General features: G+C 42.4%; 1 protein-coding gene across 4 annotated transcripts; it reads right to left on the bottom strand.

The window, feature by feature from the left end:
- Positions 1-2,591: 2,591 nt before the first annotated feature.
- Positions 2,592-24,537, bottom strand: LOC136440418 (toxin MIT1-like). Of its 4 annotated transcripts, none has more exons than XM_066436458.1 (2): positions 24,313-24,537; positions 2,592-3,467 (listed from the first exon to the last, which is right to left on the bottom strand). In XM_066436458.1, exons 1-2 carry the CDS (start codon positions 24,388-24,390, stop codon positions 3,201-3,203), a joined length of 345 nt encoding a protein of 114 aa, XP_066292555.1. In that variant the 5' UTR covers positions 24,391-24,537; the 3' UTR covers positions 2,592-3,200. The 4 variants fall into 4 exon arrangements, with proteins under 4 accessions (XP_066292555.1, XP_066292554.1, XP_066292552.1 ...); XM_066436457.1 differs by lacking the exon at positions 24,313-24,537 and adding an exon at positions 22,080-22,213; XM_066436455.1 differs by lacking the exon at positions 24,313-24,537 and adding an exon at positions 19,331-19,457.
- Between the last annotated feature and the right edge of the window lie 453 nt (positions 24,538-24,990).

Raw genomic sequence — 24,990 nt, 5'->3', positions numbered from 1 at the left:
AGACTTCAGGCACACAGCTATGGCTAACTATTTTTTGCTCGTCTCTAGAAAGTCTGTTTCGTTTGCGCTCAAAGCCACCTTTGTATCGCATGTAGACTATTCAGTGACCGAAGTTGGATCGATTTGTATTGACTTCATTGAATATGATCTGTGAAGTAAAAGTATGATTTGAAAGACAAAAAAAACACAAAACTTACAAAAACAATTCATAATCAATGGAATTCGTTTGAACTACTTGGTTTTAAGTAGCTCAATGGTTGCACAATAGAAAATGGTATCAATAGTTTTAGAAAAGCAAACAAAGGAAGTATAAAACGACGACAAATCATTAATTACTTTGACGACAAATCATTCATTTGTTTGTTATTCAGTTGTTGTTTTTATCATAGTCAATACCTTATAGCTGTTAAAGAAAGTATAGTTTATAGTTGCAGCTTAAGTGCGATTTAGAAAGATAAATGTTGCATCAAAAGGCCAAATCTTTCTCTCGCCAGTTTATCGGCCTTCATTCCTAACCACTAACCCCGTCATCTCTCCTCCTGACTTTGTCAAGGTCCGAGGCGTCATCAATTAGCATACTTTACCTCCCGGCAGTCGTGGGAATCGGGGTGACGACAAACCTCCGTGGCCTTTTCCTTCAAACTACATGCTTGTTTTGGGTAACTTTTGGACAGATCTGTCAGTGCTCGCGTCGCATGTGGGTTCTATAGTCGTGACGGTGTCTGCTACCAAGGCTGGGTCCGTGGAGTCGTGTGGTGTAACGGCAGGGTGACGTGTTCGGCCCCAGCGGTCCCGGGTTCGAATCCCCCGACGCCACCGATGTTGTGCCCTTGGGAAAGGCACTTTGCACGAGTTTCCTAGCTCTACACAGGTGCAAATATCATAATCGAGAGCGTGGCACTGTTAAAATAAGTTATGAAAAACTTGAGTGCAGTGCCACGCCGTCTTTTTCTGTACAAAAGTGAAGTAAAAAAAAGGCAGGACCCGAGCGGGGACTCTGAGGCTGATCGACATACTAATACGTCATTTTGGAGAAAAAGCCGTCGTACAACACTTGAATCCTGTTTACATGCATCAAAAAGCTGTCGTACGATCGCTTTGTCTTTGCTAGTGTCAATCAGGTGTAAATGTCAAACTTTCATGTTGAAAAGACGCGGTAATTCAGTTTTTCAGCAAACAGTTTGAAAAGAAATCCAAATGCAATTGTAGGATTACAGTTACTCTGTACGTTTATTTTGTCAGTTTGGAAGACTCTGCTTTGTAATCCTAAGACAACAATCAAATAAATGGGGCAAAGTCTTTCTCTTTCATTTCTCGTTAGGTCTTCACTTTCGGTTTTTGCTGCAATAATCTCTGCAGAACAGTTTACAATTTACATATTAAAATCAAGTAGAACAATAAACCAAAAACAAAGATCCACTTGACTTTTCGTGCACCTGCAAATTTCTAAAGGCCCCCCGTAACTTTTATTTTCCCGTCCAGGCTATCTTCAACTTTCCTTGCGTTCATACCTGAGTCGAGGTCGGAGATGGCACGAAGGAAGCACTAGTCTCTTCGCCGCCCTGCTCCAGAGGCGCCGCATGTGGATGTCTACAGTACTGCAACAAGTGACTTTACACAAGGCATCAGTTGTCAACATACATATATAGGAGTCTCCTCTTGCTTGATGCACTTCCGAGTTCAAGTAGAAAGAACACCTAGCTGAATACAGATCATCCGAATTTAACTCTTTTTCGTAAAAATGAAGTAAAAGAGCTTTTTTTATGAAGTGGAGCTGAAACGGTAACTGCGAGTTTGGTGCAGTCACAGCGTCCCCTTAGCGGGAAGGCCGAGACAGCAACTTGGGGCACGCTTACTAGATTATATGAATGTCATCCACGCGCGCATTAATTTTCGTCCGTTTCCAAAAAAATAAAGTTTGCGACCGTATCCTACTTTGTGGAAAGAAGCTGCAAAACAAGCAAATATGTGCCGGAAATTGCAAAAAAAAGGATACTATTGCCGTAGAAAGCCAATTCCAAAGTCAAAGAAGAAGGTGTCAAAGAACAAATAGCATAAATAATTATAAATGAATACAGAATATATTGTTTGGTATACCAAACATTGTGTCTTCCATTATGTCTAAAATAATCCAGACCACTTAGATTTCATAATGAATAAAACTATTTTTGCCAGCATAGATTAGTTTTGCAGTCCACAGAAGATGCCATCAATGAAACCAGCATGGCCTCACCGGCAGGGGTGCACTGTTTGGTCCAGTAAGAAATGTGTGACTAACTCATGGCAATCAGTGCCTAACATGGTTTTCACCTACCAACTTTGAAGCGGTGCGTTGTGGCTTACATAGTACGTGGTTATTCTCCAAGCAGAGGTTTCGATCGGGGGGGTTAGAAGTGACCGGGATTTTTAACGTCTTTCTCACGGCGTGGAACGTGGTGTGTTATGAAGGGGTGTGTCATGAAGTGGCGTTGGGAAATACCGTACGATTTACATATACAAGTAAAACAAACGAACAAACAACTTGTTTAGGCAAACCTGGTTTTTGCAATAAGTTCAAAGTTCAATAGAGCCAGAAAAAACAAACACAAATATAACATTTTCAAGTCGTCGTACGTTTATTGTGAACTGCTAACGTGTACATTCAGGAGTCCAGCTCTTTTGTGTATATATTGTGATATGTACGGTCAAAATCGGACACGAATATTGTTTGATATTTCCTAAATCACAATTAGAACTGAAATGGTTATAGTGAAGTCGAAATTTGTTAGGCACAGATTCGAGGGAAATATCATCGTAGGGATGTACTACAAGACTATAATTAGTGTACATTATAAATTTAATAAAAGGTAATTCTATGTGGAGAGTCTCTAACTGTGTGTTGAACACTTCTTTCCTTTTTAAGTACGTCACAGTTCGTTCCGAGCGACAGAAACCATAACTACGTCTTCTACTTTTGTCCGGAACAATTTTTTCTTTGAAATGTGTTCCTAAATCCCAAATACACTACAGGCGACCTTCCTTACATTACTGATGTTCGCGAGACTGCCAAACAACAGTTTATTTGTTGAATAACAGTTCACAAATGTCATTCCAAAGGACAAGCCCGTCCGCCTATGTAAATTTCTGCAACCAAGATGGCGGCTGTGCTGCGCTGACGACGTCATCATAGAACAAAGATGGCGGCCACTCTGGTGACGTCATCACCGCATGTGCGGGTAGTCGCAGCGGCCCAGCAGCGAGCCTTTGGGCGCCAGGCAGGACAAGCCGTCAGCGCAGGGGCAGCGCCAGAAGCGTCTCGGGGCGTCCAGCGGGTAGGGCAGGTAGTCCCCGGCGATGTGGCAGCGGTCGCCCCGCAGGCCCATCGGCTTGCAGACCGGGATCCCCGAGAACAGGTCCCGCAGGCCCAGCGGGGCACAGCACGACTTCTGCCCCCTGGCCTGGATACACTGGCGATCGCTCTCACATACCTGTGGCAACACAGCGAATACACCGTCATCATAGATACAGAATCATTGTTAGGGTACAAATTTACCAAATATGGTATTCCATTACCATAGCCTTCTTTGACCTTCTTAACCAGAATTGACCACACCGTGGCCACATGATATCTAGGTTTGGTGGCGGCACACGTTTCAAACCACGTTTGTATGCGTCTGATTGGGTAAGTCATATCTCAAAGAAGACCGTATACTAGCTTCTTTGTGTTGAAGGCAGTTTGATTGTTTTACGACGCCTCCGAATTACATCATTCATCTGGAGAATCTAATTTTCTATCGATCTTGAATCTTTCTAGCGGAGCTCGAAATAGTTAAAGATTTAACTCCACATCCATCATGAAACACATATTCAGAGATGGTCAAATAACTGAAGCTACCTATGTCTAAACCTCACTAATTATATATGTACATTCTTAGACAACAGGTACGATTACTCAAGAATTTTTTTCTTACACTTTTGATAGACAAGCACGACGTGGCACTGCACTCAAATTTTCATAACTTATTTTGCAGTGCCACGTACATTGCCACTTTCCCAAGGGCACACCATCGGTGGCATCAGGGGGATTCGAACCCGGGACCGCTTGGTTTTGGGCCGAACACCCTGCAATTACACCACAAGACCCCACGAGGTTTAGAATTGTGGGTAATGACAACTCCAGGAAGGTTTGGATTACCAAAACGATGTTATCCTTTGGTTGGCTATTTGCCGTCATTAGCTGTCTTCAAGTGCCCATGATACAAAATGTATAGCCTCTTACCTTCTTGGCTTGGATTTGGGTTGGCTTATCAAGTGTGTTTTTCTGATTGCGTAAGAGTTCTACTGGGGATCGTTAGAAATCAGGTACAGCCAGAACTCATAAAAGTGATATACAATCAGAAAACAGCGAATAAAAGCCAGAAAAATCCCAGCAAAAGTAGCTGCTATCTCATCTCAGTTATCCCTTGGTCTGAATATGCGACCGTTGGGACACCACAGAAGATCTGGCAACCAGTTTTCTTAACCCTTCTCGGTTTTCTGTTTTTCATTAATATTTTACTTAGAGTCGTGCCTGTCGATCCATCTTAACTTCTGGCGTACCGCTTTTTCTTCCTCCCTGGACGGTTCGTTGTATGATAGTTTTGGCTAGTTCCAATGACAATGACATGTGGCCGCACCACTTTTAAATTGGTTTTCTTTTCTTTACTGTGGTTTTCGCACCGACCGATGTTTTGCTTGACTGTAGATTCTATTCCGTACTCTAGAATTGAGACCGCATCTCGACTACCAACTATGGAAGCCACCAAATGTTCATGTAACACCTCCGTAACGCCGTGTCGTTGCTGCTGCTAAGATTGTTTTATTGCTTCACCATCGCTGCCAAACGGCTGAATTCTGGCACTCTTTGTAAAAGATAACATCTACTAACATCCCCCAGTATAATGCACTCCTGTAAATCTAAACTGTGCATACCTGGGGGACGTTGGATCTTTTCAGGGTTCATCAAAGTCAAGCAAGCAAGCAAACAGACAAATAATTACTTGTCCCGGTGGACTGCCGGCACCCGTAGGGGTACCTCGCGATGTTCTCACGTTGAGGTAACGGCGACGTTTTGTCCGCGGGGCCCGGGTAGAATTTAAGTCAGAACTAAATTTGTGTCGGGTCCCCGCCGGGCCCAAAAATAGCCCGGTAGCCCCAGGGTGCCCCACGGGGCCACGTAGGGGCCACGCCATGCCCCAGGAAGTGCCAAAAGAAGGCCCGGGAACTTTGTGACCGAAGCATTACTGGACCCGCGGCACGCTGGCAGCGCCGCTGCGTCCTTAACTGGATTATAATGGGAATATCATTCAAAACGTACAAGTATGACCAAAGAGACAACAAAACGCACAAAGCTTAAAAATATTCGTTTTTTTAGCGATGAAATTGATTGAGTACTTTGTCAATTCGTGAGCGTGCCCCGGGTCCAGTGAGAGGGGGAGGGGTGGCTTTAATGAAGGCTAAACTTTCTAGACACCAAGGTAGACCATGACGCAGTTCAAAATGAATCAAGCAACTGAATGAATTCTTGGTTAGTTTTCAATCACGTAGCTAGATTATAAAATAAAGAATGAAGTATTGCACTAAAACTGGAAATGTATGTTGAGTTAGACGTTTGTATTACAAACACGTTGGAGAAAGTCTTGTTCACAACTTTATAGCATCAAGGAGATAATGGGAACAACGTGATACTCTTCGCTTTTTCGGGTATAAGTGTTTTATTCCCCTGGTGCATTTCTATGTCCAGAGGTGGAAAAAAGACTAAAGGGTTAAGCAGTTCCCTTAAAAGGGTGGCATGTTCAGCACTTAAGGTAAATGGAGTCTTCTCAATTTCGGCCCAGTACGTCATAGTGAATTTTCACGAGACTGTACGTCTTAACCCCCATTTAAAGACGGCTATATTCGTCGTGTGTGTTTTCCCTAGGATTTCCAGGAATGACAACGTTCTGCGACAATCTTCCCCGTCATAAGTATAATTTCTTAAGGCGTATACATGACTGTACTAAGAACCCTCTCAATTTGCTTTCACAAAACTGTCTTATGTGACAGGCCCTAACGTGCGGGCTGCACGTTAGGTGACGGCATAGATTGCAGACACCTTAAGTCTATGTAAGGTCCCGTCCACACTTGTGCCAATGAGCTGCGTAGTAACTTTTTTCTTTGATTTAGACATTTTAGTTAAAGGTTGCGGAAAGAAGTTGTTTTCTACTTTGACCCACCGCTGTGCACCTAGGCTATCGAATCAAAAGAAATTACTTCTTTGGCCGGAAACTTTACCTTAACCAGAATATGCTTCATCGCAATATTCTCCCTCGCAATATAAACTCATGCAAACTTGAATATGAATATTAGTATAGCTGCGATGTTAGAGATGTTCGCTCAAACCAGGAAGGAATGAAGTAGTAGACACCAAAATCGCTTCATTTGAAGACATTGATGGGTATTCTCCCTCTCTGTCCTCTCTCTAGATCTACACTGAATCTCAGCTGCTCCAGACTCTGAACTGAAGTACATTGGACTTTCCTCTCCTTTACATACATTCTAGCCGCCCGGCGCCCACGTATTTATTTCTGAGAAATAGCAAATTCTTTCTCTATCATCGTGACGCATTTCCTCTAGATGGTACTGGGCAGTCCCCAAATAAGGTGATGCTCCAGGGGTCCTTAGTCAGATCAGGCCATCCTCTAAGGAAACATCCTCTAAGGAAACATTGCCTGCTTACACCCATTTCTTATTAGCCTGGATACCAGACCCCCAAACTCTGAAATATCTATCGTGTGGGGGTCTGGTTTGATGCTTGGGGAAATTTTCTCATGCCAGCTCAAATACTGTGCGAGGATCCCACCAATAGAGCAGCAGCAGGATCAGCAGGGAGCCATTTACACCCCTGCCATGATTGGTCAAAGACTCCCAGCTGTGTTTTTGAATCCACTAACAGATAAAATGTAACTGTAGATAGGGCCCGTAATGTCTTATTTGGTTGTAGAACTGTTTAACACATGATCTCAGTTTAGCAAATAGGACAACCAGAGGTAAATTACTAAATACATTTTTAAGTTCTGCTGTTATTTTGGAAAATAACATGCATATTTTGAGAATTGAGTGGTTAATGATTAACCGTTGAGCTGTGTCTTGTCCATGATTCGCTATTGTTCATAGCCAGCTGGCCAATTGTGGTGCCATGTACCAGGCTACCTGTGGTGTGAGTGGCCATTAATCACAGCTTCTCCTCCCACTGACACCACTCTGCTGAGAAAATTTCCCCACCCATCAGACCAGACTCCCACACGATAGATATTTCAGAGTTTGGGGGTCTGGCATCCAGGCTTATTTCTTATAAGAGATCAGGGAGAACACGTTGTAGACAAGAAGATCTTGGAAAGTACAAGGAGCTACATTAACTTACAAGGCAATGACTATTGCACCCTATTGCACTATGTTGGAAGAAAGCAAATTAATTTTAGAATGAGAGCAGCTTAGTCGCTACTGATTCACCACTGGTGTTTCAATAAAGCTACTGATCTGAAAAGTGCGTCATTCCCTGTCTGGAAATACCATCACAATATCAGCTTAGATATATTATGTCTACAGTCATCGGAGAGGCTTAATAGCATCGTAGAAACTTGAGTATCCACTTTGTACCGTCCGAATATAAAATGCGTACAATGACTGAATGTGGGCGGAAGTCCACAATACATGTCAGACCAAGTGAGTGAGTTAGTCATTCAGTCAGTGAATCAATGTGCGGGGGCTGTAATGGTGTGTAACCTACCATTCACAAGGTTGATCTCTCTTCAAATGCTAACAACTATACGAAGATTTCTACCAAACTAACCCATTGTGGTTGCTCCATCTGAATGGCTATTCCATAACCATCAAGCAAGGGGAGTATCTACCAAAAGATTGTAGAGCCTTTTTGCCATGACAAAATCAACGACGATGGCAAACAATAAACTGTAAACCCTGAGCCACGGCTCCAAGTTTTTATAGAAGATTAGATGTACGCTACAGTTACAAATACCGCTACAAGAGGGACTTGAAGGCTATTGAAATCAATACGAAGCGTTAGAACCTTGCAAATGGCAGATCCAGGTGAAGCTTATACTGTCCAGGCAACTAAACTCAGGAGAAGCCACACTGATGCATTTGCATAATTCAGAAGAAAATCTGGACCCGCAGAAAAGAACTTTCCAACTTATATACAAAACTGAATCAGCTTACAGATGTGTATCTTATGGCAGAGATTGTCATTCTCGTGTATTATTTAGCCATAGCCGATGCTGTAGGGAGTTTACGATGGTCAATATCAACAGACCACTCACCCCCGTCAACGTGAGGCGCGACGACCCGACCACACCGCTCAGGCCGCAGATGAACAGAATCGGGAGAACGAGGAATCGGGATGTCCTGCAGTGAGGCATGATGCAGCTGGGCTCGGGCCTGAACACTTCACAGATAGCTTTATACCAGCCGTTGGACGTGACGCATGACACCCTATAAGCACTTTTAAACTGTAGTACCCACTTATTGCGGGATCAAAAATATGTTGACGAACGTTAAAAGGGCCGAAGAGTGAGTTACAATGTACCGTGCGGGATTTGAGTGCCATAGTGATAACCGGCCTCCGTCTTACACGTGTCTGCAACTTATTTGAATCATCTTCATCATTGCGACCAGTTTGAAACAAAGTGTCCACTTCAAACAACGCAGTGTAACAATCTACATGTCAGCGAATGTCCAAGGGGTCTTAAGCAACGTTCAGTAGATCATTTAGCAGGCTCGTGTGTTGGTTTGAGTTGATTTTATAACCAAGGTGAGTACTGTTCGCTTTTATAATCATATCTATATCTGTCATCAGAGAGACTTAAAATTACATTATTGGAACATAAGTATCCACTTTGCATTGTCTGAATGTGAAATGCGTACAATGATTGAATGTGGGCGAAGGTTCACAAGACATTTCAGACCAAGTGAGTGAGTCGGTGAATTAATGTGTAGGGGCAGAAGATGGTAAGTCAATTTACAATGCCATGTATTTGCAGTAGTAATAATATTGTCGGCACAAGAAGGTTAGACGAAAAACTATCAATTGAGTCAAAATAATTGCTCTTCAATTACTCATCCGGTAATGACATTTGTGTTCAAATTTGCCTGCATATGTGCAGCTGCATGTATTAGGTCATCCTTGCTTGAATCTAGTAACAATGGCTAGCTAGGGATTATTCTTATATTTTCATCCCCAAACAATCCAGCCTTTTAAGATGTACAAACAATATCTTTCTCTTATTAATATACATTTATATTTCTTCAGTGAATCACGAAAATGATATTGTAAGTATCATTCATAAAGTATTAGATTGACACAGTGCCAGTTAATTTCACGTCCAAATTGTTTTATCCGATAAGCTGTCTTGACCACTGAAAATTAGATCAGACCAGTCATCACCAAACTTTGTAGACACCAATAACATGATGTGAGAAAAATATATGCGTAATAAGATAGAAAGAATCTGGTTAAGGTTCTAAAAGTTCGTTAACTACCTCCGGAGCACTTTCTCTGAAGCGAAGTAACTCACTTGAGTCTACACGTCAATCGAAGAAATGACTTCACCAGGGTCTAATTGTACAGGGAAAAGAGATGACTTTCGAAGCAGCTATTTGTGGTGATTGTGTGAACGTCGTTTCCTGTAGCAGCCCATCATAATGGAGATGTGATGGTGCCATGAGCTGCACTTAGTGGAAACTTGTTGACAGTCTGATGGAACAACTTAAGTTGATGAGAAACATTGAGGAAAGAGAGCACGGTTGATGATACGCTTTATACATACAATAGTGTTGCCAATATATCTAAAGAGGGTATCAGGAAGACAGCTATGAAGGGACATACTTGAAATGTATCATTCAATTGTACGGGTTTGTAAAATAGAGCGGTACGTGCGTGCAGACTACGTTACTAATGGCCATCTAAGAAAGGGGTATATAGTGATTTAATTTTTTTGTTCATACATTTTTTGTGTCAGAGCGCACTCGTAAAAGTAGGAATGGAATGATTAGACTTCATAGACCCCTAGCCTTTCCAAACTCCGACGCCATTTTTAATCTGCTCTCGCGAGAGCTCAACCTAGCACGAGCGCGCGTGATTTGAGCACGAGAGCAGCAAACAAGCGGTAAGAAGACGGGAGTGGTAAAAGCTCAACAATGGCGTCCCCAATAGAAAGCAGTGTCAAGTCATCTTTGGTGGAGAGATATTCTCCTCCTCGATCAAATTCGTATATATATATGCATGCCACAAGTAGATATTATTATGGTGGACACTTGGACTCGATATCAGCCAGTGAAATTGTGATCTTCCACAGCTACTGAAGGGCTGTTGAACGTGTGCCACGCATCGTATATCATTATAATGATGTTTACACCGCGTGCTTGTATTTTCCCCAATAATATTAGCTCAAGTCGAGAACAAATCCCACAAAAAAACCGTACACATTTCGGGCTCGGGTCCTTGTAGCTACACAGATAGAAATATACAGAATTTTAGTGGTTGTGGCCGTAATTTTGACGATGTAAACTTCGCCTGGGAAAAATAAGCGCGTTGGGAGGGGGCCGTGTGTTCTGTCTAGCCTTTCTTTACATCACTTCGTCCGGCGATATTTTACACTTCCGCTGGATGAAATCCCACAAAAAAGTGCAAATGTAGGCTTGAGCTCAAGGTCCTTTTGGTTAGCAACTTAGCAGAATTTCGGCGGTTTTTTTTAACGATTTTTTGAAATACCAAGACCTGAAGTACGTGAGTGAAGATGGAGTGTTTTCTCTTAGCGCCGTATTGAATATCCTAAATTTCCGTCGGATGATATTACAAAAACGTGAAAATATAGGCTAAAGAGCTTTGCGAGCAGAAATTTGACGGACTGTCGGTGGCTTCTTTGACTTTGACGATATTTTAGTGCCAAGATTAGCTTGGGCAAGTTCGTGAGTGTTTTCTTTGTATCTTTCATTACATCACTTTTCGCGGCAATATTTTAGATTTCACCAGAATGGAAACCCACGAAAGAATGAAAATATCAGTCTGAAGTCCTTTAATCCTCAAGCCAATATTCTCTAACGTTTTTGTGGCGTTCCATTCGACCGACAGATATCTAAGATATTGCTGCGCATAATGATTTAAAGAAACGCCAAATACAGTGAAAACATGCACACCCTCACCCATTCACTGCCAAATATGTACCTGAAAAGACCTTGAGGCCGATATCGAGTCCAAGTGTCAACAACAATATTATCTACTTGTGCCATGCATAGATATCGACGGATTTCACCGAGGAGGAGAACATCTCGCCGCCGAAGATGACTCAACGTTGCTTTCTATTGGGACGCCATTGTTGAGCTTTTACCGCTCCCGTCCTCTTGCCGCTTGTTTACTGCTCCCGTGTTCAAACCACGAGCGCTCGCGCTAGGTTGAGCTCTCGCGAGAGAAGATTCAAAATGGCGCCGCAGTTGGGAAAGGGGTCTATTGCTTATCTTATATTTAGCTGGCACTGGCAGAAAAGGGGTTTTTCAAACTTGCGGAGGCAAGAAGCTTAAGCCAACCATCCAGCCTTCTTTTAAATGATTGCATTTTAGTGTCTATTCAGAGTTATGCCTTTCTAAACCTCAAACTTCAAATTAACTGTTAACGTCCCCAGATCATACCATCTATACCTCTCCAGTAGTTGCGATGTTGCGACTTCTGCGGCTGGATGAGTGTATGAATGCATCCGCGTGTCCAGTACGGTCGTGCAGATTTTTAACATCTGACCTGAGGGCATTTAGAATCCTTTAGAATGAGTAAGTGGATCTGTTAGAAATTGATGGTGGGCAGCGTGGGTGTTATGCACACAGGGAGGCAAGGGTCCCTGCTGCAAAATTATCCTCTTCACAGGCATAAATGCCCAGGGCTACGATATTCCATATCTGAATGAGTTTCCCTTTCCCATTTAAAAACTACCAGAAAAGCCTCCCTCCCCGTATACTGCAGTATCTTTATGTCTTTGCTTTCTTTGCGTACGTGTTGTCAGTTTACAACACACTATCAGTGCAGAATCTCAGCTTTCTGTCGGCTAGAAGGTTCCCAACCTAGGGCATATCCCACCAAATGACCCTTCACAAAGCCTACGTGAACGGGCAAGAAAACCAGAAGAAAGGTTTCCATGGAATGGGAATTCATAGTTATCATTGGAAGAAAGTTCCATTTGCCAGAAAGTTCAACAAGATTAACATCCTATCCGATGGACGTCTTTAGGGCTGTAAATGTGTATGTGGCTGTGAATTTGTATGCAAAACATTCATACGTATAGAATTGCACGGTGACACTGGAATTGTTGAAAGCACGTTGTGAATTAACACGGTACGCGCGCGGTACGAGCTATATAATCATGGTCATCAGATCGGAACGGGCTTGCTTTGACGTCCATTCACACGGTGTGAGTGGTTATTTTCACGCACGTAGTATTCCCTTAACCATGCTGAACGGGAGTATCCTTGCCCTGTCCTTGGTGCTGGAATTGTGCTAAGCTCTCGAATATATGCAATGAAGTGTGCATGTACATGTCCTGTGCTGCATAGCAGCATAACGCTGCAAATGTTGACCTCCACATCTACACTCAGGATATTTAAACCGCTCCACTTGCATATCTGAACAGGTTGGCTTCTTTTGAAATCCTTTGCAACACGGTAAGACTGAACTGCTAATACAAGTGGACTTTAACCAACCATTCACCTCTCATCAATCGCTGACAAATATACTGTGATGTCTACCTTGAAGCTAATCCATTGTGAATAACTATCCCACAATTATCAAACACGGGCAGTACTCTACCACGATATTGTAGAGTCTTTTTACGGTGATGGCGCAAACAATAAACTGTAAAATTTGAAACATGGCACCAAGAATAGTGTTGCTCCGTCGTTCTCGTTTCATAAAAGATCAGATGCACGTTACAGTTACAGTACCGCTGCAAGACCCTTGATACTAAATACCAAGCGTCGAGAGAACCTTGCAAATGACAAAGCCAGGTAGAGCTACACTCTGATACTGGCCAAGCACCTAAATTAGGAGAAGCTAGACTGATAGTATGATACACAGTTCAGAAGATCTGCACAAAAGAACTTTGCAACTCATATGCAGAACTGAATCAGCTCACGATTGTGTCTTTTGTGGCAGAGACTGTCATTCTCGTATAGGACTATTTAGCTATAGCCAGTGCTGTAGTAGTATATGAAGTTTGCTATGGTCAATGTAGCGACCGACGGTACCGAAGTACAGAGATGCACCACTCACCCCCGTCACGGTAAGCCCCCACAGACCGACCACACCGCTCAGGCAGCAGATGAAGAGAATCGGAAGGACGAGGAAACGGGATGTCCTGCAGTGAGGCATGATGTAGCTGGACTCCGGTGGTCTGGACGCTTTACAATGGCTTACGGACAGCTTTATAGCAGCCGCTGGATGTTATTGCGTTACGTTGTCGTGACGTCCGAATGGATAAGACCTAAACGGTGATTGACACCTATAACGGCCTTTTTATCATCCTCCAACCACTTGTGTATGGCATCAGTGGGAGACGTGACGGGGAGGGGCATTCATCACAGCATCAAATAGAACCATTATTGGATTTGAATCTTGAGGAAGCTAAACAGCCTTCTGAATTTGAAAATTTGCCCTGAGTAATGAGATTTATTGTCAACGAAATAAGCCGCCAACAGTGATGCCACTTTAGTACATAGGGTGCATTCTAAAGAGCGTCTTTAAATCGTTTGAAGCCGTAGAGCACTGATACGGAAAATAGAGATCAGGTTGGTTTATCTTATCATGTTACCTCTGTTGAATCACAATGACTAATGCTGCGTATACGGTCACAATTGGGAAAAAAAGGGCCCCGCCGGGTGATTAACGGGCTGATTTTTGGCAATTTCGGACGTGATCCCTACATGGCCCCGCGGCTCCGTGGGACACCCTGCGGCTACCGGGCTATTTTAGGGCACGACCGGGTCCCTGGATTTTTTTAATGCTACGGTCGCATTTCCAAACTAGTGCCCGGTCGGGCAGTATGTAGGAACGAAAAGTATTATATGAAAGACAACAAAACACAAATCTATCAATGTACACTTTAATTTTTCATTCCCGCAAGCAGACTGGCTGGGTCCCGGTTTGGAAATGTGACCGTAGCATATTTAACTCTGAATTAAAATCAACCCGGACCAGGCGACAAATAGACGCCGCAACTTAATTGTGAAAGCACCGCGAGGTGTCCCCCCGGTACCTGGCAGTCCACCGGTACAATTTTGTGGCACCTGAGCCCGGTCGGGGCTAGACTCCCTATGGGCACAAGTGCAAATGAGAACCTAGCAAGAATACGGTAGGGGTGGGAAATGAATACTATATCTATTACATTAGCCCATCTGTATTTTGGCATTTCTTCTAGCAAATTGAAAGCAAAACTTTTGCCGCACCTGTAGCTTTTTCTGAGCAGTATGAAAGACAGGACATGACACCAGACCTTGAAACGTGTCCAAGGTACATCATATACGTCAGAGTGAATAAGTTACGACCTCCTCTGTTATCTGAAGTACTTAATTTTTGCAAGAGTTTGGACGGGTGTCATTTAAAGACAGAAGAAACTTACTTTAAAAGAGATGTGGAGTGTCAATTTTGTTTTACTTATACATGTGCAGTTTTCTGATTGTAAACCGCTGTTCTGATTTCTACCTGGTTCTGATCTCTTTGTTTGCTAGACAAACAGATAGCAATCAGAAAACTGTTATACAGTCAGAAAACTGCCCATAACAAGCCAAAAAAAGGCCAGTAGCGAAGCCTGCTACGAAGGTGGCTCGGGCTAGTATCGAAATGCTATTGGAGGCATATGTAACTTTTAGTTTCCTTGGTACTGCAGCAGACCTTTTTTGTATGTTTTGGCATTGCTCGTAGCAAAGCGAAGAATTGAAAAAATTTAGATTGCGTAGATTACGTTTCGCAAAAGATTGGTCACACCTTACGCTTTTTAAAGCGATATGAAAGACAGGATAAGACCCTTGAACCTTGCCCTAGATACGTCAATCTACATATGCACATGTACATACGAGTCAGTGTGGCGACCTCCTAAATTAGTCAGACCTAAATCAATTAGATGTTGAATATACTTCACATGAGTTCTGAATGGGGCCTTTAAGGTCTCATTCATGAGTTTTTCCGCCCCATAGGCTTACATGTTATAAAACGTGTTTTACATGGGCGCGTTCGTAATGAAGCTATAGGAAATGCACCGATGTCATTCATTCTCTGTTGAGCTCATCTACCCTAGATCATTTGAAAAAATTGCCAACTACCAGTTGGCATACAATACCTTTTTATGGCAATTAAAAACGGCACTTAGCTAGACCCCCTAAATAGGCACTTTCCAGCTGAAAGTGATCGACCGAATTACCGCTAATGTCCGGCTGTGGACGTCCGACCTCGCGCGCGGCTGCCGAACTTTACCTGTTAAATTCTTCAGTTACAAACAAGCTTTCATCAGTTTGACGCTTGATATCAGCTGGCCTAGCTAAAAGGGATTTTTACACCGATATAGACACATGTACATGCAGCCGTTCATTTTTTTGGGCAACGGACTCGGAGTAATACATAAATGAGACCTTAAGGACACAGTCACTTACTTTAATATAGATGTGAAACATCACTTCTTTAACTTAATGATGTTCAGTTGTCTGATTTTAAATCACTTTTCTGCTTTTCATTTCAATTTTATTTTCTACCTGGTTCTGATCGCCTTTCTTGTCAGAAAACTGATATGATGTACAATTATGAAGGAACACATGATTCGCCAAATAGAAGAGCCTAGTCACGAAGCCTGCTACGAAGGCGGCTTCTAAAGATTAGTGTTGAAGCACGTGCGACTTTAAGTGCCTCCTATTTTTCAGACACTTGATGTTAGAATTGACGTCAGAATGACGATGTAGGACATTTTAATGGTGTATTCATTAACCATTAATGGTACCGTTATCTCCGGGTATTACTGGTAAGTGGACAGTAACAGGAGAATACCGGCCGGACCCCCAAATAGCCCGGTAGGCACATGGTGTCCCCCTTGACCATGTAGGGGTCACGCTCTGTACACTGCCTTTTTCCAGTTGTGACCGTAGACTAACTTGAGTGCAATGCCATATTGTCTCTGTCTTTGTCTTAAAACAAATTTACATCTTTACATTAACATTTCAATATCTCCTTTAGGCTGACAGTGTAGCAGGCACAGGCCGGTATGCATTACACTCTTTTCGCACAACGCAAGATCTGTTAATCTCCAAGCAGATTAATTATTTTGACGCTGGTACCTGAGGTTTGGTCCATACCGCAAGGTGTCGTTGTTATGACGCTATCATAAAGCGGATTCCTTCTCGCTCGTTTGTAGCATGACCATTTTATGGTAAACTCATCACGTACAGTAAGCAAACTAGGGTCGTGAACGCCATTTGAAATCTGCAATTTGAAATGAATTTGCTGTTTTCGAACGGATCTTTCAGACGGTCCTAGAGAGAACCACTTCTTTCTTGTTCTATAGCTAAAGCCTACGTGCAAAAAAGGAAACATTGAAATTTTCGAAGACTCATCTTTCTTTAGATTTTTCCCTTTTTCAACCGTCTCTCCTTATCACTCATTAGAATCCTTCGTACATTTTGAAACATTTCTGGACACGAATGTTCCCGACGTAGGAAACGTTTTTCCGATGGCAGGGCCTAGATACTTATCCCTAGGGACTATTCAAATTTACAAGTTATCTCGATTCATCCACCCACATCCAGTCTGCGCCCGTACACGAGGCTGAAAACGTGACCTAAAATACGCTAGTTTTACAGCAAACGATTTACTATACTGTGCAACTGTCACAATTTGGAAAAAGGGTCCACGTCGGGTAGTTTACGGGCTATTTTTTTTGCACTTTCGCCGGGTGTGACCCCTACGTGACCCCGTGGAACACCCTGCGGCTACTGGGCTATATTGGGCTACGACCGGGCCCCCGGACTTTTTCAACTCGAAGGTAAAATCAACCCGGGACCCGGTGACAGAAAGACGCCGTAATAAAATAATGAGGGTTTCCGGTAGTTCACCGGGACATCATCGAATGACTTGGACCAATAACGTCCCCAATTTAGGCCTAGCACTTCGTGTAAATCGTAGTACTACAAAGAAGCTGCAAAATGAGCCAATATTTACCGCAAATTTCACACAAAAAATACACACACAAAATAATGTCGTAGAATGCCCAAGTCAATTTCAAAACTGAAGATGTGAAAGAACGTTAAAAAAATGAAGAATCTATTGTTCGGTATACCATACTCTGTGTGTTAAGTCATTTGTTCGACCCTCCTAAACACTAAGATTTCATATTGAAGGCAACTTTGTTTCTGCACGCTAATTTTTCGCACGTTTGCGCCGCATCAATTTTGGAGTTCCCAGAGGATGTCATCCCAACAATGAAATCAACATGGTCTAAGAGGAAATGATTGTTGATAGGAGTTGCACCTCATCATTTCTAATTGACTCATCAACAAACATCCTTTCAAGCTCATTAACAGACAGCTTCAGCACCGACGATCATGAGGTGAAACAAATTTCGCTCATAAGCTCGTCTAATACCGTCATTACAGCTACTGCCATTAACAACATAATTACAGACGTCATTAAGACCTATTATAAACGGTGAACAACGTAACCGTTTTTAAGCGTCCAATTTGCAGAAGGCGCACTCATCAAAATGCACCGACAAGATGCCACCGACAAGACGTCATGCCAACTTAATAGCAATTACTGGCCTTAAATATTTGATTTATCGATTTGCATGACAAATTGTTGTAATTATACTCTTTTATGCAGCATACCAACCGTTAACATAGATGAATGAAGACATTTAGCATATCTTAAGTATTGGAAATGTACAGTTAGATTAAGATGATGGTAAATGATTACACGGTGTTACACTAATGGCAGGAGCACCATGATTTGGATTCTTTTGCATTTTCATGAATGAGATGTGACGAATAATTATTTTGCATCGTAACGTCTTTGCGAGGTTATATTGTATCTTTACCTTGTGCCTTGCCTAGATAAAAAGAATGTTCAGATAAAGGGCTGGCCTAGGTTTTTAAAACTAATTCATCTTTTGATTCTGTACAACAGAAGAAAATTATTTTAAACCTTACGTTTACAATACGTTATGTTTTGTATTGGACCGAACAGGCGATCACATTTGTCGTAGGTCGTCGTACGTTTTTGATATCGTAGAATTGTTAGGCTGACTGTGACAGAACCAACAAGGCTAAACAAACCACCGACAAGGATAAACAACAACCTTTTCCTAAACAAACCGCCGACAAGGATAAACAACAACCTTTTCCTAAACAAACCGCCGACAAGGATAAACAACAACCTTTTCCTAAACAAACCGCCGACAAGGATAAACAACAACCTTTTCCTAAACAAACCGCCGACAAGGATAAACAACAACCTTTTCCTAAACAAACCGCCGACAAGGATAAACAACAACCTTTTCCTAAACAAACCGCCGACAAGGATAAACAACAACCTTTTCCTAAACAAACCGCCGACAAGGATAAACAACAACCTTTTCCTAAACAAACCGCCGACTAGGATAAACAACAACCTTTTCCGTAAGAATACAGATGAGGTTCTTACGACACTTGCATAACTGTCCCATGAATACTTTCAGTTGTTTGCGATCGTGCGACGTATGCGACCGTGCCCTACCGGCGCGGTCGTTAAGGGACTAGGTAGGTAGGTAGGTAGGTAAGTTTCTACCCCCCCCCTCACCCGCGGCACGCTGGCGGCGTCGCTGCGTCTTAAACTGGATTTGTGTTGCCCTTGACTTTATGATGGGAATATCATTCAAAACGTATAAGTATGACAAAAAAGACAACAAAACACACAAAGCATAAAAATATTCGTTTTTGGTCGATGAAATTCGTTGAGTGCTTTGTCAATTCGATCGGCCGCAGCGACGCCGCCAGCGTGCCGCGGATCCATTGAGAGGGAGGCTTCAGCAGCTTGAGACAAAATCAACCGCCGACAATGCTTTAACACAATATTTTCCGTAACACGACAGCTGGGTTTTGAAGTACACGCGCACGATTATCCCAAGATGTTCTCAGTACGTGCGTACGACGTATCTGAAATTTGAAACGTGAACTTTCACGTACATTATACATTTTACTATATCCTTTTGACCGATAATACAGGTTCTCACGCCGAAGAAACAAGCACTCGCAAACCTACCTGGAAAAAGTGCATGGCGAAAAAGCCGTCCGACACGTTAAATGAGCAGATAAGAAACGGCAGAAGCAGGTACGGACTGATGACCATGTTTCCTTGGTGTAGGTGCAGGAGTACACGCGCGCACTAATGATAATGTCACAGATGGTTGCATCGGCACGGACAATCAGATGAACCGTATGCTCTTATTCAAATAACTTGCGTATTCACATTTCTAGTGTGTATGTGGCCGCATATTAAACTAACTTAATGCTTATCATTAATCAGTGGCAACACTGATTTCCAATAAAGTTATCTTGTATCTTGTATCATTGTTTATTAGATTAGATATCAAACGTCATCCGAAACGATTGTGATTAAACGAAGGAGCTTTGAGCAAGCATTCGAGATCGGGAAAACTGTCTAACTATTGATGATGAATGAAGACTGACGGACGTCATTGCTTAATTAAGAGCGACCAATGTACTAAACTAAAGCTGCTATCACCTCTGACATAATCTTCGAGCATATCTAAGGTTTTTGCTCATTTGTTGCATCAGTGTTTTTTTTTCAACATTTAGTGCGGCTTTCTAGTATTGCACTTTTTTAGCGATCCGTTTCCTACTAAAAGCAGTTTCGCAGCAGCTGTTTCTGATATCCGTCAAGACTTGATTTCAAGAACAAGCCCAAGAAATTCAGCATCAAGCAGTGTACAAAATTAATATAACCTTCTTTTACTATACAGAGCAAATATGGTTTTCAAAGTCTTGATTATTAATGAAATAGAGAGGGGACGGTACAAAAACTTACCAGTGTGCCAAAGAACTTGTGAATACTGCATGTCAAACACGGTGGAAGATGAAACACATTTTTTACATTTCTACGATCAAGAAAGAAATGAGCTGTTAAAAGAGGCCACCAAATTCCATCCTAATTTCTCCACATTTACAGACAAAAGGAAAGCTACTCTCCTATTAATATCACAAAACCCACACATTACAGAAAAAGTGGGAACATTCGTCTTCCACTGTCTCGGAAAAAAGAAGTCAAAACCAATGAGTTAGAATTTAGTGTCAGTCATGTCAGTCTTCAGACTAGAATAGTCACATGTGATATTGTTACCAATTGTCTGTCCTGTCCGTCCTTTCATGTTACATGTACCTGCAATTAGCCTACGAGCAAGAACTTACAATAAACTTATTTGATTAATATTTTGTTTGACATACCCTATCCTTCGTCACACTACTAATTCAGAGCATACATTGCATTCGAATCACTGTCCTATTAATAATCAGTGGTAAAGTCAGCTGTCAACAATAACTATACACATTTTAATTCTAGATCACCAGGGTACCTTCAGTTGTAATGTGTTATCAGGCATATGTGTACAGGAGCTGCTGATTTGTAGTTACAAATAGAATTCATCTTTTTTCGTTTCTGTTGGTTCCGTCAATCTATTTTTTTCGTTGCATACGATATCTTTTTCAACGCAACATTTGGGAACCATAGATGGGATATCATCCTCATATACTCGAACAAGACATTATACGATATTCCTTGAGCATGTGTTGCTTAAAACAGATTGGATGGGACCTACACATATCTTGGACACAACATGCTATTCTCAAAACAACATATGGAAGTCTTCCACGGTCTCAAAAGCTCACCAACCGTCGAGTAACATTTGCTGGACATTGCTGTCGAGCCAAGCAGGAAATAGTTTCAGACGTCCTCCTAGATCCTATGGAAACCAAGAGGCCGAGTGCATGGCAGAAGTTTGACTTTTACTGACACTTAAGTTACAGACACTGGAATCAAACATGAACACTTAGAAAAATTATGCTTTATAGGGCAATTTGGGGTGCAATGTATACTTCTTGTTTTGCCCCGGCTGATACAGGCCGATAGATGATAATGATGAAAACTTTATTTGTTACTTATACGTTTACAACACACTCTGTTACTTCTGTTACTTAATGTTACAATCTGCTGTAAGTTGTATTCATTTACTAATGCATACTTCAATCAAAGAATGTTGAAGATTTTATATGCTTTGTAGACTGGGCCTCCATGAAAAACAACTCGACTGAGTTGAATGTAGCCAGCCATCCGTCTGAAAATTTAACAAGTAAATGAAATAAAGTGTCCCTGTGTGTTCAAAAGGACACGGTTTTGGGAGCGTTGAAGTTAGTAAATCATATTACATGTGTATGAACAAAAGGCGCATGTCCTGCAGTTACGTATGCGTTTCAGTCGGTGACCATTGCTTGGGCATTCGGATTATTGAAAAGGACAGAATTACAAAGCAGGCAGATCAACCTGAAGAAGCAAGCGTAGGTTTATCAAATTACACGTTTGACGTTCATAAAGCCTTTGGCATGATATCAACAACGTTTGTACTACACAAGCGTGTTATACCTGAAGGCCTGGGCCGGTAGTCGCTGCCTGAGGCAGTAGAAAAATCTTGGTAGACGGGCTACGCTCCAAGCCAGGCTCTTCTGTATCTTACCGCTTTTTCCGGGCTTGAAATAGGAAGAAAACTGATATCGCTTTCAAAAATGTCCGTGTAAAACTGATCCGGTACAAAGCCGTGGACATCTACTGACAATCTATGTCATTAAACACCTCGCTATCTTCAATTTACAGACGCATGGACTCGGTGACTCAATTAATCATGACTCTCAGTGCGGCGTGAGTTGGTCATCCACATGACCAAAGTAATCGCTCAAACTGACAAAGGCCTCTGGTAGAAAGCTGTAAAACATCATCATACCTCCAGCAATCCCAGGAAAATGCTCGCCGCCGCAGGATGAGTAGATAGCATAACCACCAACATAAACGCTAGCACCGCCATGGTGAATCCCTCTTGTGCTCTGTAAGACAGTCTTAGTAATTCCTGACAGCGCCACGGTTATATATATCTGTTCGTGCATACAATACCCTTATTAAGACATAACGACGGTTTCTAAGCCGCCTGTCGTGGCTCATGTTGATTGCTTTATTCAACAGTTAGGATGGCGTAGTGAAGTGACAATGTTTGGAGCTGGGATCACCAATTGACGTCGGTTTTGCGTAGAATCAGGAGATACCATTGTTGGTGTGATCCCCCTTGACGTCAATTGAATATGCCTCCTCATCAAGTGAACTGAACGTACTTTCCATGATAGGAAATCAGAACTTCTTCACACTCACTGGCAATACATCACCATTTCGAGAAGGGACACGTTGATAACACATAGTTGTGTGGAAGTATTTAGTGTTTGGTTTACAATGAATGAACGAAAAACTCATTGAACATATTTGCTCAACTGAACTAACGTGTCTTGTATATAGGATCGGCTTCTTCTCACGTCTTGTTGATGCTGAATATGTACGATTGTATGGGTTTAGCTAGAGTCTTGAGTGGAGTCGTGTGGCGTAACGCATGGTGTTTGGCCCAGAGCCCAGCGCACCCGGGTTCGAATCCCCTGACGCCCTTAGGAAAGGCACTTTACACGACTTTCCTCTCTCCACCTAGGTGTAAAAAGGTACCTGACTTCGGTTGGGGAGGTAAAAAGGAGGTGGAAGAAGAAGGTTGGGCTCGGACTTCCAATACTGTGCCCTAGACCCAGTGGATAGCAACCAACTGCAGTCTTTTGCTATAGTTTATTATCAAAAGTCACGAAGAATACAAATCTTTAAGTGCTACACATGTGTCTTAAGTGAGGTAATCTATTTTCTATAAAACTAGGTGGATATTTCTACATTTACATTACATAGTACTTCATCTTATAGCGTATGGAGGTACGTATACAATGGTCACTCATAAGGTTTGTTCAGTCGCAAGAATTAGGGGTAAAGCAAGCACCTGGCCTGGGAACTTGAGCTGGACAGGTAGGTTTACCAGAAACTTTTTACAGGTGTTCAGAACAGTCCGAAGATATTCCAGGACGACAGGTGTGAAGCTCCTGGTATTATATTGAATTTTATGTCAAACCTGGGCCGGCCGGGATAACGTCCGATACGGGTGTTCCTGACCGGTCTATATTTTACCGTATTGCCCGGGCTTCAAAGTCGTATTACACGGGCTTCCATCGAATAATTCGAACGCGCTTCGCGTGCGACGGGTGCGCTGCTTTCGAATTAGAATTAAGGTTCTAACGTTGAAATCGATGCTGTCACAATCTTTTGTTCGAGGACACAAAATTCTATTGTGGCGCATTTCGCACTGAAATTTGTCTGGTTTTTTGTTTGGATATAACAACATAGATAAAATACAACACTGTGTATTCCACATCACCCTCGGTCCAAGCCCTTCCGCGGGTCATCCTCCGGCCTTTGGGCGATCCTACCCGCGGTCGGGCTGGTACCTCGGGCGATGTGGAATAAACTTTGTTGTGTTCTATATGCATTCTTCATTTGTGAACATTGCACATTTGTTGTTCACTACACTTTCTTAAGTCATAAGGTAACACACGCTAACCTAGCCCACATATATTCCCACACTGAAACTTAACACTACGCAATTCCTACTTCCTGCACTGAACCAACACATTCTTCACATGTATCTATTCTTAAGAAACAAACCTACGGGAAAACATCTAGAAAAACACATTGCATTGTGAGGAGAATCTAGTTTATGCCTCTTATTTGCAAAGGACCGTGCGGCCCACCGCGTGCGTACTACTCTGTAACTTTCTATACATTCAGCTTACACTCGCCAGACAATGGATAAAGGCGGAAGGAAAAAGTGCGCACGTACGCACGGGTGCTCACTAGATGGGGCTTGTAGCGTTAAGCTTTGCCCATCCACGTACGCAGATAGTTACGTACAGAAGTAGACTACTCCCTTCTTAACAAGTGGCCCCTCAACGTACAATTTCCCAGATCATCTGCTCATGAAGCAAACTGGATGAAAAAAATCACTTGAGGCACTGGATGGACGTATTTACTTTCAAATTAGTTTTTTCAAAACAATAATGGTTACAATGGTGAAGAAATATTTCCGTTACAACGGTAAAACTCACCCCTATCATGTTCAGGAACATCCCCTGTGTCAAAGTTGTCATCATCATGAGCCCAAGCAGCATCAAGGTAGTACCCATTGTCTTCACTAGTCTGACCGGATCGCAACACTCTCCAAATCACCGGCGCTTCTTTTTTTGTCCGTTTTTATAGACAGCTGTGCGCCTGCGCGAGATTTTTAAAATTTCAAATGTGTCCATGCACCCGTAGTGACCACCGGTAGCCCTTAGGAAGGAGGTGGAATAATCATGTTTCTAAGTGTCGTCACAAGTTGGTGGAACTGACACGCCTCACTTCCCTTTAGATTTACACGACACTGCGTTTGAATACCGCAACAACGCCGCAGGAAATTGATTTCTACAGAGGATCGCCTTCCATTAACCAACTGAACCTCTAATGCTTCAAATGAGACCATATCCAGAAATAAAGCACTTCACGGTATCCAAATGGATGGATAAGACCTTGATGTCACCAAGGGACTTATTGAGTGAGATGTACCCTATAGTATTACAGACCTTTTAAGTTCATTCTGGATGCATCGGTAGTGCCTATGGCAATCTTCAATAACTAGGGTCGCGCTTCTTTATCAATCTACATTATGTTAGGTGTGCATCGTTTTCTTTCTTGTGATATGACATGTTTTTCCGACGATTTTCATCTATTTTACATCCCTTTCTCTG

Source organism: Branchiostoma lanceolatum, chromosome 8 (assembly GCF_035083965.1).
Source record: "Branchiostoma lanceolatum isolate klBraLanc5 chromosome 8, klBraLanc5.hap2, whole genome shotgun sequence".
In the NCBI taxonomy this organism is placed as follows: domain Eukaryota; kingdom Metazoa; phylum Chordata; class Leptocardii; order Amphioxiformes; family Branchiostomatidae; genus Branchiostoma; species Branchiostoma lanceolatum.
Note: the sequence above shows the minus strand (reverse complement) of the source record. Positions and strands in the feature narration are given on the sequence as shown.

What these genes read in the sequence shown, in the direction of transcription:
- LOC136440418 (XM_066436454.1), bottom strand. Translation starts at nt 13,426, where the DNA reads ATGCCTCACTGCAGGACATCCCGTTTCCTCGTCCTTCCGATTCTCTTC. An exon ending in GGGGGCTTACCGTGACGGGG is followed by an intron (nt 3,468 to 13,327) that starts GTGAGTGGTGCA and finishes GTGTTGCCACAG; the next exon opens with GTATGTGAGAGCGATCGCCA.